The 20,052-nt window shown below is 44.7% G+C and overlaps 1 protein-coding gene and 2 non-coding genes across 6 annotated transcripts in view; 1 reads left to right on the top strand and 2 right to left on the bottom strand.

Annotated features, from left to right (window-relative positions):
• Positions 1-20,052, bottom strand: part of LOC144955094 (adhesion G protein-coupled receptor L4-like) — a 68,215-nt gene that overhangs the window by 41,440 nt on the left and 6,723 nt on the right. For 2 of the 4 annotated variants that reach the window (XM_078885439.1, XM_078885433.1), the window contains exons 2-3: positions 11,106-11,390; positions 10,133-10,252 (exon numbers count right to left, since the gene is read on the bottom strand). In XM_078885439.1, the coding sequence (XP_078741565.1) occupies positions 10,133-10,252; positions 11,106-11,390 (405 nt within the window). Of the gene's footprint in view, positions 1-1,731; positions 2,726-9,482; positions 9,653-10,132; positions 10,253-11,105; positions 11,391-20,052 lie in introns of those variants that run through there. The other 2 variants (XM_078885451.1, XM_078885446.1) reach the window with 2 other exon arrangements.
• Positions 6,037-6,143, bottom strand: LOC144931136 (U6 spliceosomal RNA). Its single transcript, XR_013636532.1, has one exon. It is a non-coding gene; the product is annotated as a U6 spliceosomal RNA (small nuclear RNA).
• LOC144931135 (U6 spliceosomal RNA) lies at positions 8,348-8,454 on the top strand. Its single transcript, XR_013636531.1, has one exon. It is a non-coding gene; the product is annotated as a U6 spliceosomal RNA (small nuclear RNA).

Raw genomic sequence — 20,052 nt, 5'->3', positions numbered from 1 at the left:
AGAACGCCAGCCAGCAAAACTTTGCTTTTCTAAATTGACATGATTAGCTGTTGCCAACATTATTAATACAGGGGATTTTACTGGTAGGAACCTCCTGGTTCCACCAGCCCACAGGGGATTATTGTGTCCGTCCATCGTGCATCCAAAGATGGGAGGGGTGGGGCTGGGTGGAGAGGGGAGGGTGGGGAGGGGCTGGGTGGGGAGGGAGGGGCTGCGTGGGGAGGGGCTGGGTGGGGAGGGGCTGGGTGGGGCGGGTGGGGAGGGGCTGGGTGGGGAGGGGCTGGTCACCCCGTGGTGCCCTTATAAAACTCAACATTTAACCTACTCACGCCGGCTTGTGCCCGCCCTCACAGTCGGGCATATTTGCGGAATACACCACGCCGCCGTTGACCCTGGCCATTGACCGAGCAACCAAACGTTCCTACCAGCTCCCTCCGCAGGAATGTGTTATGTTTAACTATGTTTGGAATTTTGTGCTAATTTAAGTATTTGAGGTGACCGAATACAAATGACAAAAATTGCGAACATTATTAATACACGGTAATTCTATATGTAATTACGTTTGGTATTTAGTGCTAATCTAAGCATTTGAGGTGACCGAATGAAAATGACCAAAATCCTCAACAACAACAACAAAAAACCACAATGACGATGACCACCGAGAAAAGTGAACAAGCACTGCGTTTGGCAGTGTGCACCGGCCACAACCTCGCTCGCCACACTCAGCAGACTCAAAGGGGGTGGTGAACACGACCCAGCGAGCCGACCTCCTTATAACAGACATTCACGGTTCTAATCCTGTGGCCGCCCTGATTATAAGCAGGCGCAATAACCGATGGTAATACCGTAAAGTCGTCGTGACAATAAAGATGTCGGATCCCGTGACGTGGCTCGCAACAGTAAGGCATTGTGTGCCCTTCGTTCTGGGTCCAATTTGGCCAAATTTGAATATTTCCCGCAAATTAATGTGGCTGTCGCCTACTGGCGAAACGTCGTACTCGGATTGTAAATGTTGTGGCTTGGCTCTCCAACACACCGGTGTGCTGTACTGGTGATGAATTGGCCACGTTCTGTGTACGTGACAAACATTACTGAATGGCTGTGTCGGGTGGTGGTGGGTTTAACAACACATGTATATATTTACGCAATCTAACAAAAAAACCCAATTATTATGAATAATCAAATAACATAGCGATCGTCCCCTACTGGCAGGCATTTAGTCTGCCAGTTGGAGGCGATGATAGATATGTTTCATCCTAATTGGATTTATTTGCGAAAACAGTAGATAAGTGAGAATAAATTGGTCTCTTGAATTCTCACTCGGTTAAACAAAATAAACATGAAATTTACAGAAGATAAAAATCGGCTAACGTTTCAGGACATAGCCCTTCTATAGAGCAGACTGGAAGATTGCACTTTACACTGTGGTGGGGCCCTGAGGAAATTGGGGAAATGCAAGTGACAAAGTTATCACAATCGAGTTGAGAGAAAAGGCCTGGGATTAGGCAGAACTGCGCAAGACAGTTGTGAAACTCGACGGAGATTTAATCGGATCTCACCTCAATGTGACCGAAGTTTGTGCCAACATTGTTACGTTGGAATAAATGGTCCTCACGCCAATATTTGTCTGTAATCTGCACTGCCAGTGGTAAACCAACAAACAAGTCTCCAGGGCTGACAATAGTAACGATAATTTAGCTGATGATGAATGATGCTGCTGTTTCCACTCACCTCTCTGCTGTTGCAGGACTAAGCCCATGATGATGATGAGCCGCATGGTGACGTGAGTACACACAACCTCGTGTGGATACACTGAGACTACCATGTACACACACACACAAACTAACCCTGCTGCGTGTACACACACTGACCCGTGTACACCCACACACACACGCAACACACCACAACTGACCACCAGTACATTCACAATGAGCTCAAGAGAGTGGACTCTTGGGTCCGTCCCAGGACACACCCCTCATCATCCACCACCTCCTCCTCCTCCTTCCCCACGCAGTGCCCAGAAGCAACGCCCCAACTTCCTTGCACAGAAAGAAGAACACTGACCACGCGACGCTTAAATAGGAGGGCGAGGTCAAAATGACCGCGTCGAGAGATTGATGGTTCTCACCACATCCACCAATAACACTGCTTCGCGCAGACACGTATGTGACAGGAAGACGTTTCGGGCAATGGCCCTTTTTCAGAGCAAAGAGAACATGGGAAGGGAGATTGAATTTGTAGTTAGAGATCGCAACTTTATACTGTGGGGCCCTGGGAAAAGCGGGACATTAAAAAGCGTAAGAAATATATTTTAAATAAATTGACATATTAGCAGTTTTTAGGAGTCAAAAGTGATTTCCTGCTCATACAATCATTGAGGCAGTGTTAATCTCCTGCTTACAGCCCTGAGTCGGTGGTGTAAAATCCACGTTGCTAGGGTGGCGGCAAATCTATCAGTCACAGTTGAATTAGCCACAAATTGGTGCTCATCTTATCGTCCCCGGAGGGATGATGAGCTGATTCAACAGCCCCTAACCAGGATTTGAACTCGTTACACCTCCGATGTGCGAGCCGCTCACTCGACCACTGCGCCATCCTGGCTGTAAACAACCAACCCCTTCACGAGTCAACTCCATGTTTGTAAACGTATTTCCATTAAAAGTAGTAGACACAAAACATTACAGCAGAACGACCACAAGGGAAGTGCCACACTCATACAGAGCCCATGATGATAGTAAATGAGCCGTGAGCGGTGTGAAGCCACAGCCGGTGTTATCATGAGAATCAGTGTGAAAGAGTCTACTGCGCATTTTTTGTACAGAGAGGATTCTTATACTGGGAGGAATCTCCTGGTTACACCAGCCCACAGGGGATTATTGTGTCCGTCCGTCGTACAGGGAGGGGCTGGGTGGGGAGGGTGGGGAGGGGTTGGGTCGGGCTGGGTGGGGAGGGGCTGGTCACCCCGTGGTGCCCTTATTAAACTCAACGTTTCACCTACTCACGCCGGCTTGTGCCCGCCCTCACAGTCGGGCATATTTGCGGAATACACCACGCCACCGTTGACCTTGGCCAATGACCGAGCAACCCAACGTTCCTACCAGCTCCCTCCGCAGGAATGTGTTAAACATCGGGCAGCTGTATGTGTGCGTATGTCTGTTGAACTTCTTTCGCACTTCTTACGTAGCCAGCCGTGCGAATCGGAGGTGCGGGGGAAGGAAAACAAACGAGAGACAAAAGGCAGTTCTAAAGAAATGAGTACTCACGACTGAATGAGCGAAAAGGCGTCATTTACCCTGTCGGGCATAAATACAGGTGTAAAGAATGAACAAAAAAATACAAAATAGACACCTATAGTTTAGATCTTAAGTTTTCGTGACTGCAATGTTCCATACTTTTTAGTTCTTTAAAATAAAAAAAAATAATAAATATTATTTTTATTTTATACTTACGTGACTTTACCGAAAGAACTAAAGAGTATAGACACCTATAACAAGGCATCAAGTCTACATTGATGCCTTGTAAGAGGTGTTTGTCGTCTGCATTTTTATACTTTCTCTATTATTTAATATGATACGGTACTGGCATAAGGGTCCCAGAGACAATCTTGACTCTGCTAGATGAAACTAAAAGCTTATTGTGTTTAGTTTGTTGTCCATTCCCCGCACCTCCGATTGGCACGGTTGGCTATGTACGGTGCGAAAGAAGTGTAACGTGCACACGCACATAGATAGACATGATGAAACAATGAGTGTCGAAACGGGTCCAAAGTTTTCTCGTGTTGAAATCAATGCTGCTGATAATTGTGCACTCCAGGAGATTCGTGGGGTCGGGCGAACAGACGAGGGATATTTATAGCCCGCGTATCGTCGTTGTTGGTGACATTTCGGTGGCCCAGGTCACTCTTGCAACATTCGAGTAAGCTTATTTCTTCTAGGTTTAAAACTCATTTCTTTATATCTGTTTTTTGTGTTTAGTGTGCTGTCATCCCCCCCCCCCCCGCATACCCGATTAGCACGGTTGGCTACATACGATGCGAAAAGAAGTTCAACATAATTCTAGATTTGAAGTTTTCGTGACTGCAAGGGTCCATACTTTTTGTTTTTTTCGGTAAAATCACGTAGGTGAAAAATAAAATAAAAATAAATTAAATCACGTTTCAATTTGATACAGTAATTTTCCTGTGACGGTTCCACCTGAAGACGGAAGCTTGTGTTGCCTCCTAAACGTCGTGATTTATTTTATTTTTTATTTTATTTTTTACCTATGTGACTTTACCGAAAAAACCAAAGAGTAAGTTCAACATGCATCATTCAAACTTAAGAAACACTGTGTTGGTGGTCCTGGGCGAGATGTTAACTACCTCGCCTGGTATAGAGGAGGTTGTGGGTTCGATCTCGACGTTGGCGTACGCCTGCTGTATATTTGGAATTTGCACGTCTCTCTCCTCATGGTCGTGTGGATTTCCCTCCGGGTCCTCCGGTTTTTCCCCTCCACATTGAGAAACGTGCGTTTAGAGGATTTGTCTGCTCTCAATTTCCACATCAAAGTTCAAAGTTCATTTATTAGATGTAGCCCTGTGAGCCATTCGGCTCTTGAATCGGGTGCAACCGCAACAAACAGAAAACAAAAACATGAACAAGAAAACATCTTAAAGTGACTATGTGCAAACATAAAATCCAAGAAAAGACAGCAAAATATTGCAGAAAAATCACCGTACACCAACCCTGTGCAAATATCCCAGTGGGATGCAAGTCAAACAACAACAACAACAACCACAAGACAACTTACTTATATTAAGGCCATCAGTCTAACTCTGTACTACAACAAACAAACATGGCCAAACCAAAAAACTTTTCGAAAATCACCAAAATAAAGCCATAAATGACAAGCCACTTCGTTGGACTATCGTTTTTGGCCAGGTCGCTTTTTAAAAAATAACTACAGTATGTAGCTCAGCGGGCCTTACCTGGTAAAATCAATAAAAAAAAGTTTTTAATTGCTTTTTATTTGTGGGCATGGCTAGCCTTTGCCGCTCTCCAACTCTTGGCCCGGTGTCACAGCGCCACCCAGCGGACACGCGCGATTTGAAGCTTTCGTGACTGCAAGGATTCATATTCTTAGGTTTTTTCCGGTAAAGTCACGTAGGTAAAACATTAAAATTAATAAAAGTAAAATAAAATAAACATATCTCACGATATGACGATTATCGCGACATCAGTTCCCCCTTTTGGGTTTTCAGTCCAGTAATTTTATTTCAAATGTTTTATGTTCTTCAGTACCTCCAGTACAAGTTACAGATAACTTAAACGTTATTAAAGTGCAATTCACTCAACATTAGCCGGTCACTAGAATCTGCCTAACCACTGCAATATACATCCAAGGCTTTAAAACGTCACATTTGAACTACAGGACATAGTCATTCAAGTAACAAGCGAAAATCTGAAATGTCATATCATTTTTCTTAGGTTTTTTCGGTAAAGTCACGTTTTACCTACGTGACTTTACCGAAAAAACCTAAGAATATGAATCCTTGCAGTCACGAAAGCTTCAAATCTATGTCATATCATTCCATGCGGTTAGTTCTTACGAAAAATACAACAGTCATATAACGGATGACCGCTATTCATTTGGAAATGTAATCCTTAAACGTGTCCTTTCATTTACATTTTGAGAGAAAATTTAATATTTAACAACGTTGAACAACTACATTAATCACGATTTAGGCAATACGGTATTGTTTTTTTAAACGTAACCTACGATTATTTATCACCGGTCTTATATCGCTAAATATATCGCAACATCTCCAGAGCGCGGCAAGCCTCGAATTCGTCAATAAACCCGGCAATAGCCCTTCATAAGAGAACTGCCAGCCAGACATGCCCTTCAATCACCACCAGAATTAACAGCAGAGCTAGATGAGAGCGAAACCCATCGTTAAGACAATATAAGGCAAACTATTGTAGTTAAATAAGATGAAAATGTTTGCACATTTAAAAGCACGTAATATTTTTCACGATATATTTATGTAAAAGTTGGAAAAATATGGAACGCTTCACGAATTTGCGTGTCATCCTTGCGCAGGGGCCATGCTAATCTTCTCTGTATCGTTCCAATTTTAGTATATGTACTGCCGGAGCAAGTACAAAACACACTAGTGTCGCGACGGGTATTTATAGTACCGCGGCACCGACTCGCCTTTCACTATGGGTCTAGTGAAATATTATTTTTCATCATTATTTGTAGACCATAACACTCACAAATATTAAAGGCCTCTATTATTGATAGTGAATTGTACTTTACGTTGGAAATGTGTTTTATTCAACATATAATTTGTTGGGGTTTAGTTGAGTTTATACGACGCAATGCATTGTGGGATTGACCGGGGGCGGTCTATATGCGTGAGCGTCACGCATGGAGACCGGATCACTTTGTCTCTTCTGCTAGGCCTCGGCAAGGTAAGGTAAAAGTTAAAAGGTAAAAACAACGAGCCTACCTTTACCCTACCTTTTACCTTACCACAATACAATCACTCTACCCTACCTTTTACCCTTCAGCAGGTAAGTAAAAAAGTAAAAAGTAACAAGTATAACCCGTAAAAACAAAGTTTTTCACTATAAATCCTTTATATGCGTGGCGGCGAGAGTCCTCTCGTCCTCTGGCTTGAGATGGCTGCCACCTATAGGTCAGATGATTGCATGGCAGCATTAAGCAATTGGTAATTAAATATAATATTTTTGTCCTAAAAAGTGTACAATTTTGGAAAAAAATTTGCACAAACATTAATTGTCACTCACAACGAGTCTGTGTAGAAAATGTCAGCTCGATTGGATCACGGGAAGTGGGTTAAAAAACGAGCGAAAGATTTGCACGGTCCTAAGCAAGCAAGCAAGTGAACTTAATATAAAGGATTTAAAAATATATTCGCCTGTGGAGGACGCGGGGATCAATCCCACGACCTTTGGCATGGGAAGCGAGGGCGCTACCAACTGCGCTACTCCGCCAGGGCCTGTGGAGGTGTCACGCTCTGGGCTCCTACACTGTGACGTTCAGCCAAAGCCATGAATGAGTTCTATTTGAATAAATGTTAAATAAAACATTTTTGCCTAAAAAGTGTAACATTTTGGAATTTTTTCACGAACATGAATTGTCACGCACAACGAGTCTGTGTGAAAAATGTCAGCTCGATTGGATCACGGGAAGTGGGTTAAAATACGACCGCAAGATTTACACGGTCGTAAGCAAGCAAGCGAACTTAATATAAAGGATTTAAAAAGCAACGAGCCTACCTTTTACCCTACCTTTTACCCTTACCCCAAACAAATTACCCGATTACAGGGTAAATACTGGGGAACTACACATCAACAAGGTTTATAACGGTAAATGCTGGGTAGAGCGATGTATTAATATAGCATACTCTCGATGATTCCAATTATACACGCTTTCTATTAACTCACTGTTGTTGTCGTTGTTGTCGTCGTTGTATCCTCAAATCTTGTAACTCAATTTTTACCCACTTCCTAATGTGGTATCGACTGCAAACTTCGTATACTTATATCATACTGATGACAATACTATATTCTATCATAAAACAAATATATATTTCTTAACATTTTTTTTTATATGTTATGTTTCGGCTTGGGTCTAATTGTCCACGGTCAACTGACGTTGGCTGTAAATCACTACGGCCCCTTACGTCGTGGCAAGCTTCGGGGCCACTTCCTGGAGTCGTGGAGTTCTGCCATTACGAGTACATTTAATAAAAGCGTGTTTTTAAAAAAATGCTTTTTAAAATATTACTTATTAAATGGAGGCCACAGACTGCCCCACGGAGCTTCTAGCGGTAAACAAGGCACCGTATTTACCGGGTAATATTTCGCGCTATCTTTACCCTACCGGGTAATTCTTCCGAGCTACCTTTACCCTACCCTTTACCTTACCCCTTGGCATGTCGACACCTTTACCCTTTACCTTTACACATTTCTCAAACCCCCGCCCCCCTCGTCACATCGTCACAAATGTCTGACCCCCCCCCTAGGTGCGTGACGTCATTATGGACGGCCCCTATAAACCGCCCAGCCACTGTGACCGCTTCGATGCCCGATCCCACAATGCAATGCGAAGTTAAACGGAAATAAACCCCAAAAAGACGTGCTCAACAAACAGGCTTTTTCAACGTGAACTACAGTTACAGTTTGACTTAAATAACAATAATATTGTATAATATTAATAGGTATTATTGTCAACATATAGCATGTTTAATACTGTAACATTATTTTTGATAGACCCATAGGGTAAGTGGACGCCGAGAGGCGGTATTATAAATAGCCGTCGTGACAGTGAAGCTGTTGTACTTGCTCCGGCAGTACATATACTAAAATTGGAACGATACAGAGAAGATTAGCATGGCCCCTGCGCAAGGATGACACGCAAATTCGTGAAGCGTTCCATATTTTTTTCACCTTTCAATTCACAAACTCGACTACCGTAACTAATGGAAACTATGCATTTCTACATTTGTATAAACTTTTGTTTCACTTTGTATCATCATAATTTCGGCTGAGTGGCAGATCTGGGAGCTGGCTAGGAAGTACAGCAAGTAGGTTCGCTTACCCGTCTGTGCAGATCTTTGAGTGTTCGACTCATGTTTGGGGTTTTCCTGGCCACGTTGGTTTCTCCCTGAATGTAAAACTTCACTGCACTGTTGTCCTTCCCCCAACATATAGATACATCATTTGGTGACACTGTGTTGGCCCTTGCTCTAAACGTCGCCTGTTGATTACTTTTTCCTACGTGCTGAATGTACAAATGTGCAAACTAGCACTGCTTTGGCCCGTCAGTGAATTCAAACTGCCTCTGACCCAGGACATCTTTGTGCCACGCATGAGGGAATCCAAAAGGGCAGCAGTTGAGGACTCAACAAGATTCTTGACAAGATCGGCTGCTCCCCAAAGCTCGCCAGCCTCATATTCTTTATCCACTGCAACATCACAGCATGTTGTGTGCCCTAAACCAGGGGTCCCCAACCCCCGGGTCACGGACCGGTACTGGTCCGTGGCCTGTTAGGAACCAGCAGCAGGAGGTGAGAGCGGTGAGTCCGCGCGTGGAACCCGACCCCATTGTTTTACTATTGACCACTTCCGTCCGCGCCTCTTTCCCGCACTGCGCACTTGCCTCAGTCACAGTGTTGGTGAGCTCACAAGCTCTAACCCCGAGCAGCCACAACGAGTCAAAAACAAACGTCGCTGGAGAGCTTCTTTGAATTGGGGGAAGACCCAATGATGACCCCCCCCACCGGTCCGTGAAAAAATTGCCTTCCACGAAACCGGTCCGTGGTGCCACGCAGGTTGGGGACCGCTGCCCTAAACCAACGTTCCTCACGAACTGTCAGAGGGGGCTCACTGTCACCGATAAGACATCATTCGGTGTGAGGACCGCCATACATTGCATTGTATTTGACAGCATGATGTGGGGGGTGTTCTCACTCGTTGTGTATTTTGTCGGGGGCCGGACGTCAGGGGCCGCACTCAAGGCCACCAGGGGCCGCCAGGAGCCCGCCGGCCTTGCAATGAAGGACACTGCCCTGAACCGTGAAAGCGTGCACAGTGTGACGTCACAGCAGTCTCTGTTTCTCTGACACCGCTGTTACTCTGCAGTCTGTGACGTCACCATCTTGTCTGTGCACTATGACATCACAGGGTTATCGGCACTCTGTGACGTCACCGAGTGCTCTGTGCACTATGACATCACAGGGTTCTCTGCACTCTGTGACGTCAACGAGTGCTCTGTGCACGATGACATCACAGGGTTCTCTGCACTCTGTGACGTCAACGAGTGCTCTGTGCACTATGACATCACAGAGTTCTCTGCACCCTGTGACGTCACCGAGTGCTCTGTGCACTATGACATCACAGGGTTCTCTGCACTATGTGACGTCACCGAGTGCTCTGTGGACGATGACATCACAGGGTTCTCTGCACTCTGTGACGTCACCGAGTGCTCTGTGTAATGTGGCCACGATGATGATGGCGTGTCACCGATGGTGGTGGTGATGGCGATGAAGGTGACAGCGGTGTTGTCGTTATTGTTGACAATGATGATGATGATGTTGTTGTTGTTGTCGATGTGATCCTACCTACACAGCGGCCCCTCCTCCGTGTGAATCCCGCGCGGCAGCGGCACTCAAAGCTCCCCGGAGAGTTCTGGCAGAGCTCGTGATTTGCACAGGTGTCATCCATGAGACACTCATCCACATCTACACGCACAGGCACAGACACACGCACACCGAGTGGGTCTCGCGCAGTGGAACACGCAAGCCGCTGCTTCCCACTGACACGTGGCGGTGGTGGGGGGTCTAAGAGGAGGGGGCGATGGGGACGATTGCCTCCACGCACCACCACCACCCCCTCCCTCGAGACCTGATTTTTTTTATTGCTATTTATTTTGTCGTTTTTTTTCATTACAAACGATAATTTTACATGGCAGTAATAAGAAATGACGTCATTAAAATCACAATGCCAGAAAAAACATTGAATATTTATGTTATATATAATAACATTGGATATTTATGTTTTACTCATGTAGGGTCATTTTTAAAAGGAGAGACTTTTTCCCGACCGCCATAAAGACTTTTGGACCAAGTCCTGTTAGTGAGCGCCAATGGAGGCTGGCAACGGCACATGGGGGTGGGTGGCCAGCACCACACCCGGCCGCCTTTGTCTCCCGAGTGGCAATATTTACACACCGCACCAGGTACTCATTTGAGGCTGAGTCGACCTAGCGGAGGCCCAGGACCGGTTCAGATACTCGTCACTGGTGTTGGCCGTGAGTGGGAATCGAACTCGGGTCGCCGGGTTCATAGCGCATCGTGCTAACCGCGACACTACCGCTCCCCAAAGACAAACACACCCACATTCACTCATTTACACAACCACACTCACAGGCACACACACACCCACATCCACCTATTCATCCCCCCCAACCCCCAGACTCACTGGCGCACACGCACACAATTGCACACACACAGATCAACTCATTCACCCTACCAAACTCACTGGCACACACAATTACTCACGCACACATCCACCCATTCACCCACCCATACTCACCATTACACACGGTGATGCCATTCCCGATGAATCCGTGTTTACAGAGACACCGCTGGCTGCCGTCAGGACGGGTCTCACAGATTGCATGCGGGTGACAGCGCACGCAGAACGGGCGGTCTTGCTGCACCCGCTGCGTCACCTCGTGCGACGCACCCCCTGCACCACGCACCCCCTCCAAGTGCTCCGGCTCCATCTCGACCTCATCGCCCGACTCCCACTCCCCCGTCCCATCGGAGTCTCCCATCGATTCCTTCGTCCACTCCTTCGCGCCGCTGAGTCCTCTCCCTGGGGGTGACAGCACCACGGCATCGGCGCTCAGTCCTATCAGAGTGTTACGATCGACAATGATCTATCCACTGCTGAATGAATGCAATTCCCGTGTCGTCGCCATCCCTCACGGTCCCACGATGTCGTCACTGCGCCCGCGGGCGTCAGCCACTCATCCTGCCTGTTAGCATCACAACGACTATTCTAATGATTAATTTGCTAACATCTACAAGTGCATATACATTTGTATTGGATCGGTGATATGATCGTAATGGGAATTAGGTGGTCGTTTGGCTGCCGTGCTTTTTCATCGTTTGCTGGCTGGGGCTTTATATTTGAAGGCTCAAAATTTCGACTCGCTTCATTTGCCGAATTCTTTGCGGTCACAATTTGTGGCTACAGGGACAGCTGCCACTAGGGGTGCCCTTTCAGATATGTGAGGATGGGAAGTGATGGACAGCGCTCTGAGATGCCCCGGCATTTCTGACGGGTGCTGCATCATAAACAAATCATTTCAATTACAATTTTTATGGTAACATTTTTAAGTTATTTATTTGTCATTTTGGTGACTTGGGCGACTCTTGCAAATGAAACTTTAAAATCTGGGCAGTTCCACAATTTCGCATGTGCATCTCGTACACTTTAAAGAGTTCACACAATCAATAAGCAGGCAATGTCTCCTTCACGTGTCCATCTCTCCACATGAAAAACATTTCTTCACACAAACCATCAGCCGCACGGTCTTCTGGGAGTGCAGAGTTTATAATGGCCTTTAAGGAGTTAGGATATTAGTATCATCATGAAGTGGCTTTTTGTATGTATGTTGTACGTATGTATATTGAACTTCTTTCACACGGTACGTAGCCCGCCGTGCTAATGGGAGGTGTAATGTGTCAACCAATTAGACCTGATATTCAGACTGTATTTGTCCACCTTTCTCAATAAGGGAGAAGTGCTCATAAAATACGACGGTGTTGACGTACTGAGACCAACCATTTTTCATCCACGCCGGGATGGTGACGATGTGGCATTCAGTCCTGTGTGTCACACCATTGACGTTATATAACGAATTAACTTTTTTCTAAAACGATTTACCTTCTAGTTTGTGGATGGTGCACGTGAGTCTATGGGTCTCTATGTAAGTATTTAGATTGTGTAAGTGTTTGTGAGTCTATGGGTCTCTATGTAAGTATTTGTGTTGTGTAAGTGTTTGTGAGTCTATGGGTCTCTATGTAAGTCTTTAGATTGTGTAAGTGTTTGTGAGTCTATGGGTCTCTATGTAAGTATTTGTGTTGTGTAAGGGTTTGTGAGTCTATGGGTCTCTATGTAAGTCTTTGTGTTGTGTGTTTGTGAGTCTATGGGTCTCTATGTAAGTATTTGTGTTGTATGTTTGTAAGTCTATGGGTCTCTATGTAAGTCTTTAGATTGTGTAAGTGTTTGTGAGTCTATTGGTCTCTATGTAAGTCTTTAGATTGTGTAAGTGTTTGTGACTCTATGGGTCTCTATGTAAGTCTTTGTGTTGTGTGTTTGTGAGTCTATTGGTCTCTATGTAAGTCTTTATGTTGTGTAAGTGTTTGTGACTCTATGGGTCTCTATGTAAGTCTTTGTGTTGTGTGTTTGTGAGTCTATGGGTCTCTATGTAAGTCTTTAGATTGTGTAAGTGTTTGTGAGTCTATGGGTCTCTATGTAAGTCTTTAGATTGTGTAAGTGTTTGTGAGTCTATGGGTCTTTATGTAAGTCTTTAGATTGTGTAAGTGTTTGTGAGTCTATGGGTCTCTATGTAAGTCTTTGTGTTGTGTGTTTGTGAGTCTATGGGTCTCTATGTAAGTCTTTGTGTTGTGTGTTTGTGAGTCTATGGGCCTCTATGTAAGTCTTTAGATTATGTAAGTGTTTGTGAGTCTATTGGTCTCTATGTAAGTCTTTAGATTGTGTAAGTGTTTGTGACTCTATGGGTCTCTATGTAAGTCTTTGTGTTGTGTGTTTGTGAGTCTATTGGTCTCTATGTAAGTCTTTATGTTGTGTAAGTGTTTGTGAGTCTATTGGTCTCTATGTAAGTCTTTGTGTTGTGTGTTTGTGAGTCTATGGGTCTCTATGTAAGTCTTTAGATTGTGTAAGTGTTTGTGAGTCTATTGGTCTCTATGTAAGTCTTTAGATTGTGTAAGTGTTTGTGACTCTATGGGTCTCTATGTAAGTCTTTGTGTTGTGTGTTTGTGAGTCTGTGGGTCTCTATGTAAGTCTTTAGATTGTGTAAGTGTTTGTGAGTCTATGGGTCTCTATGTAAGTCTTTAGATTGTGTAAGTGTTTGTGAGTCTATGGGTCTCTATGTAAGTCTTTAGATTGTGTAAGTGTTTGTGAGTCTATGGGTCTCTATGTAAGTCTTTAGATTGTGTAAGTGTTTGTGAGTCTATGGGTCTCTATGTAAGTCTTTGTGTTGTGTGTTTGTGAGTCTTGGGTCTCTATGTAAGTCTTTAGATTGTGTAATTGTATGTGAGTCTATGGGTCTCTATGTAAGTCTTTAGATTGTGTAAGTGTATGTGAGTCTATGGGTCTCTATGTAAGTCTTTAGATTGTGTAAGTGTATGTGAGTCTATGGGTCTCTATGTAAGTCTTTAGATTGTGTAAGTGTATGTGAGTCTATGGGTCTCTATGTAAGTCTTTAGATTGTGTAAGTGTATGTAAGTCTATGGGTCTCTATTTAAGTCTTTAGATTGTGTAAGTGTATGTGAGTCTATGGGTCTCTATGTAAGTCTTTAGATTGTGTAAGTGTATGTGAGTCTATGGGTATCTATTTAAGTCTTTAGATTGTGTAAGTGTATGTGAGTCTATGGGTCTCTATGTAAGTCTTTAGATTGTGTAAGTGTATGTGAGTCTATGGGTATCTATTTAAGTCTTTAGATTGTGTAAGTGTATGTGAGTCTATGGGTCTCTATGTAAGTATTTAGATTGTGTAATTGTTTGTGAGTCTATGGGTATCTATTTAAGTCTATGGATCGAATAAGTGTATGTGAGTCTTGGGTCTCCATGTCATCCTTTGGATTGTATAAGTGTATATGAGTCTATGGGTCTGCGTGTACGACTTTGGATTGCGTAGGTGAGTCTATAGGTCTCTGTAAAGCTATGGATCATGTAAGTGGCTAGGGGCCTATATGTAAGGTTGTGGATCTCTATGGTGGATGTGGGTAGAGAAGAAGCACACACATGCATGGAGAAGGAAAATCTTGAGCAGCCCACCCCATGTAGTGATGGAGCATCCGGCTTAGAAGAAGCCCGTAGGGTATTCAAATGATGGTATTTGAATTCCTCACGTCTAAATAAAGATTCTGATTCTGATTAGGCTCACTCCTGGTTGCTACCATTCATCTCATCGTTAAAAAAAAATAAAAAAATTCGAAAATAAAACAGCAACCCTGAATCACGGAAATGGACCAAATCCCTGGGTGGTGACTCATTCATCCCCGGGTGTGTCGAACACATGTGTGTGAAATAAAAAATAAAATGCTTATCCATCTGTAAATCCACTACATAAAGCGGGAGGCTGTTAGTTAGCGCACTGCACCACAAACCCTTGCAAATCTGAATTCGATTCCAGCGTACGGCCAATAATCAGCGGAGCTTGTCTGAAACTGGGCGACTCAGTTTTAAACGACGAAACTTCGTGCGACGTGTAAGCATCAGCACTGGGCAGACAAAGGCAGCCGCATGTGGTTCTGGCCACGCCAACCCATCGTGCGCTGTGCCGGCCTTCAAAGGTGTCACGGGAGCGACAACGTTAACTACCTCGCCTGGTATACAGGAGGGTCGCGGGTTCAATCCCGACCCTGACGCCTGTATATTTGGAGTTTGCGTGTCTCTCTCCCCGTGGTCGCGTGGATTTTTCTCCGGGTCCTCCGGTTTTTCCCTCCACATTTAGAATCAACATCACGCGTTTAGAGTCTTTGGCTGTTCTACATTTCCACACGATAAGCCACTTCGTCGAGCTCTAGTTTGTGGCCAGATTGCTTCTGAAAAACAGCTGTGTAGCTCGGTGAGCCTTACCTGGTAAAATAAAAATAGGCTTTAAAAATGTTTCACGTGTGCTCGCTAACAGCACTTGGCCCAACAGTCTTTGTATGCTATACGGGGTATTTTTGTCTTCGTGTGAGTTGGGGTTTGTGTGGAGAATCCGTTCTGGGACATTCTCATCAGCGAGAAATGGGACCTTGTAAGGACGTAAGTTCCCGCACGTGTGGGCGCACGAGTTCTCAAGTGTCTGTGTGCGCGCGTGTCTGTGTGCACACGTGTCTGTGTGCGCGCGTGTGCAGTTTTGTGCACATGTGTGTTTTTCTACTGTTTTTATACATGCACGTGGAAATATGTGTGTATTACACTGAGTGGGGAGCCGTAATGTAGTGTGCACTACGAAATCAGCGACCCGGGTTCGATTCCCGGTCATCTCCAGTGATGATTTATCTGAACCGGTCCTGGGCCTCCCCTAGATCGACTCAACCTCAAATGAGTAAATATCACAACTGGGGGAGACAAAGGCGACTGGGCGTGGTGCTGGCCAACCACCCCCTCGTGTGTGCTGTGCCGCCGGCCTTCATAGGTGCTCGCTTACAACACTTGCCCCAACAGTCTGTTAAGGCTATACGGGGGTATCTGCCTTTGTCTGTATTACACTGAGAGGCATAACAAGGAACACGTGAATCAAGAGATCTAATGCAAAGTTAGATACCCGATATTCACTCCTTCGTTGCGCACGAATTGCGTTTTTTGTACTGCGTTGTTTGTCGGAGTTCAAGTGTCTGCTCTTTACATAATGGCTGGAGGTACACACCGATTGAAAACGTTATTGTTTGGGCACATTGGAATAAAAGTGGATTTTCATTATAAAATGTAAATTTACGAAAACAAGTCAATCTACTGCCACCTTTTAATTGTATAACTTGTTCATAACGCCTGTTTCGCCAGGCAACAGTTTTCAATAAATATAATAATGAAGCTGATATACATTTTTTACAATTTTATCTACGATCAGACACGAGAAAAAACACCAAAATTGTTGACGACTTGTTTCAATTTCTTATATTTAAAGACGTACCCTTCAGAACTGCTCAATTTAAAAATTCAGTTCTTTTTCTAATAAAGAGAACAAAATAATATGAACTTAGTACCCAATGAGGGGAAGCTCCTATCTTTTAGCGTTTTCGAATTAATCATATTGGAACATCATAAAATGCGTATTTTTTGTTCAAACCCGCTTGAATCCGAAATATCTAAAAAAACAATAAAAGATCAAACAATGGTTCTCGCTTTCATTTTAATTGCTGTTTAACGCGCTATCAAACGAAAACCATAATGTTATATTTTGAACGTTTTCTGAATGACACCACGCACAAACATATTAATGGGGCACTTAAACTCGAGCTTTGGGGCCTGAAAACGAAAAATCTCGGATTTTCTGATTTTTCCTATCGTTTGTTTCATGAAAGCGACCTACCTACCAAAGTGAAGCTTTCTGCCCTGTTGGGAAGTACCCTCGAGGTGTTTGAGACATACCTATTAAGGTCTTATGGATAGAAGATTTTGATGATCTACCAATAAAATAATAATTTCACGAGGTGCAATAAACATACTCATTTTTATTCTTAGGTTTTTTCGGTGAAGTCACGTAGGTAAAAACATTAAAATTAATAAAAGTAAAAATAAAAAAATAAAAATCACGACGTTTCGGAGGCAACACAAGCTTCCGTCTTCAGGTGAAACCGTCACAGCCACGACAGCTGTATCAAGTAAATGAGAATATGAATCCTTGCAGTCACGAAAGCTTCAAATCTAGAATCATACTCATTTTCCTGTTCAGTCATTCCAACAACCATATGATTTAGTACGTGACTTCTGATTTTATTCCTAATTTCTCTTGACCCCTCATTTTCCAGCGTATCGTTACATTTGTTTAATGAATTTCCGGTTGGGAATCACGCGTGTTACAGAAATAGTCGTACGTATGAAAAAATGTGTCAGGGTCATTCATGCAAGGCCATAACAAAAAAAACGATGCCACATTATTTGGTGACGCTGGTTGCTGCGTTGACAATGATGTACAAGCACAATTAACATATATGATTTTAACATTCTGCCTTTAAAGAAGAAGATATATAATCGGCGACGCTATAGGTGGTGGCTCTTTTCATTGCACATAAAACAATGACGGATCGCTGAAATTTCGATTTAAAGCTTTCGTGAATGCAGGGATTCATCTTCTTGGTTCTTTCGGTAAAAGTCACGTAGAAGGGAAATATTAAAATAATAAAACGAAAACATAACAAAATACAATTCTCACGACGTTTCGACCACAACGCAAGCAGCCGTCCTCAGGTGAAGAACAGGTCTGTCGGAAAGACCTGTTCTTCACCTGAGGACAGACCTGTTCTTCACCTGAGGACAGCTGCTTGCGTTGTGGCCGAAACGTGAGAATTGTATTTATTACGTTTTATTTTTATTATTTTATTATTTCCCTTCTACGTGACTTTACCGAAAGAACCAAGAAGAGGATCGCTGAAACTTTGTGGGGTGGTCATTTTTGGCAACTTCTGGCGTGAAGTCATATCGCAAATTGCACAACGCCGTCTGGATATTTACAAGACAATGACAATGTGGTTTTTTGCCTTGTGTTGCAGCACGGGGTTGTGTGATGGCGTGTCTGGTGAGGGATACGTTTTCAAAGAAGCCGAGATTTGCAGGAGGCTGTAGGCGTTATGGTTATGAGATGCGCGTCTCTCACGTGGAAATGTGTTTGAGCGGTGCAAAAAGGTTCAACTCGCCTGCCTGTCCCATCGCTACATTGCTTCTTACTCTCTCGGTCATCCACCGTATCTCTAATCACTCCTGTGTCACCATGCACTCCAGCTCACGGTGGAACTCCCCACAGCAGCATGACTCACAACCTCCTCCTCTTCATATTCTCTATACCATGGGCCAAAACCATGATCACTGCCAGGCATCGTTTCTCTGTGGAAGCTCCCGTATCTCTAATCACTCCTGTGTCACCCTGCACTCCAGCTCACGGTGGAACTCCCCACAGCAAAGTGACTCAACATCATCCTCTCTACACCATGGTCGCTGCCAGTTGTCGTTTCTCCGTGGAAGCTCCCGCCGTGTGGATTGAACGCGACCATCATCATCCTGCTGCTGCTGCACAGTCGCAGCAGCAGCAGCATCAGCGTTCAACCCACACCGACTTTCAAAATAAGATGCAGGGTTCGCGAAATGAAAGCAGAAGTCCTGAACTGGCTGCGTGGGTATGCGCGCACAGACGGGGAATAGGCCGAAATGAGATCAGGTTTCATTCACCCCACTTAAACTTGGAACATTCCAAGCACTGAAAGTACAGGTTATCTCTAAATGACCGCGTCGTAATTGGTTTAATTGTGCGCGTGTTTCATATTGCCGCTATGCACATACCTCCAGCCCATTGTCAATTCACTGATGGATCAATGCCTTCCCCACATCATGTCGAATGAGGGTTGTTGACCATACTTCACCACACGAGTCGTTGCGGGTTGGTGAAGGTGGTGTGGAGGGGGGGGCTAGGATTTGGGGTATGGGGCCAGACCGGTTTGAGACATCACTTCGCTAAAGATCCTGGCCGTGGCTGGGAATCCAACTCAGGCGGCTACTGCAGTGCGCCCATCACTGCTGTTCCCCAATTCATATCGAGTAAAAAGGCTCTCAGAGCCGGACTTTGAGTAAGACCGAATTCGGCCCAAGCCAGAAGGCTACCCTAAAATAAGTGAATAAATGAAAATGTTATTGTTGTTATACGATACGTACGCACGAGATTCTTGAATTGAGTCAGGATGCGGGTTCGGGGAGGAAATTACGTGAGACTGTGGGCGTTGAAACATGATGAAGTAATGAAAGCCATCTGGAGAGACTGTGTTGATGTGGGCGTATGAGAGAGTTTGGAGACCGGTGGTGTAGCGGTTAGCGCTACGCTGCGCTACGAACCCGGCCACCCGATTTCGATTCCCATTAACGGCCAACACCGGTGACAATTATCTGTACTGGTCCTGGGCCTCCCCTAGGTCGACTCAGCCCAAAACGAGTACCTTGCGCATTGTGTAAACATCGCCACTGGGAAGACAAAGACGGCCAGGCGTGGTGCTGGCCACCCACCCCCTCGTGTGCCGTGCCGGCCTTCATAGGTGCTCGCTAACAGCATTTGCCCCAGCAGTATGTTAAGGCTATACGGGGGCTCTTTGTCTTTGTACGAGTTAGGGTTAGTGTGGGGAATCTGTTCTGGAACATTCTCACCAGGACCTTTTAAGGATGTGAGTTCACGCACGTGGGGGCGCACGTGTTCCCGAACGCACAAGTGGAGACCAGCAACCTTAATAGGTGCACGTAAACAGCACTTGCCCCAACGGTATTTTAATGGCTAGATGGGGGATCGTAATCTTTGTGTGAAAGGGTAACATTGACACTACCCATAGCCCTAACGCAGAAAATAGCCTGAAGACTGCCCACAACACGGACCGTGTCACTATCCCGACCACAAACCTCCGACAGAACCCCTAACACTAACACGACCCATAACTCAAGCAGGGCCACTTTGTTTTGCTAAGAATCCATTCCCACGGTGTTGGATGAATCGTGTGGCTCAAAAACACATAAACCAAAGCATTCCATGGGCTCGGCT

The sequence above is a fragment of the Lampetra fluviatilis genome, chromosome 3 (genome assembly GCF_964198595.1).
Source record: "Lampetra fluviatilis chromosome 3, kcLamFluv1.1, whole genome shotgun sequence".
Taxonomy (NCBI): domain Eukaryota; kingdom Metazoa; phylum Chordata; class Hyperoartia; order Petromyzontiformes; family Petromyzontidae; genus Lampetra; species Lampetra fluviatilis.
The sequence above is the reverse complement of the archived record's forward strand: the minus strand, read 5'-3'. Positions and strand labels throughout refer to the sequence as shown.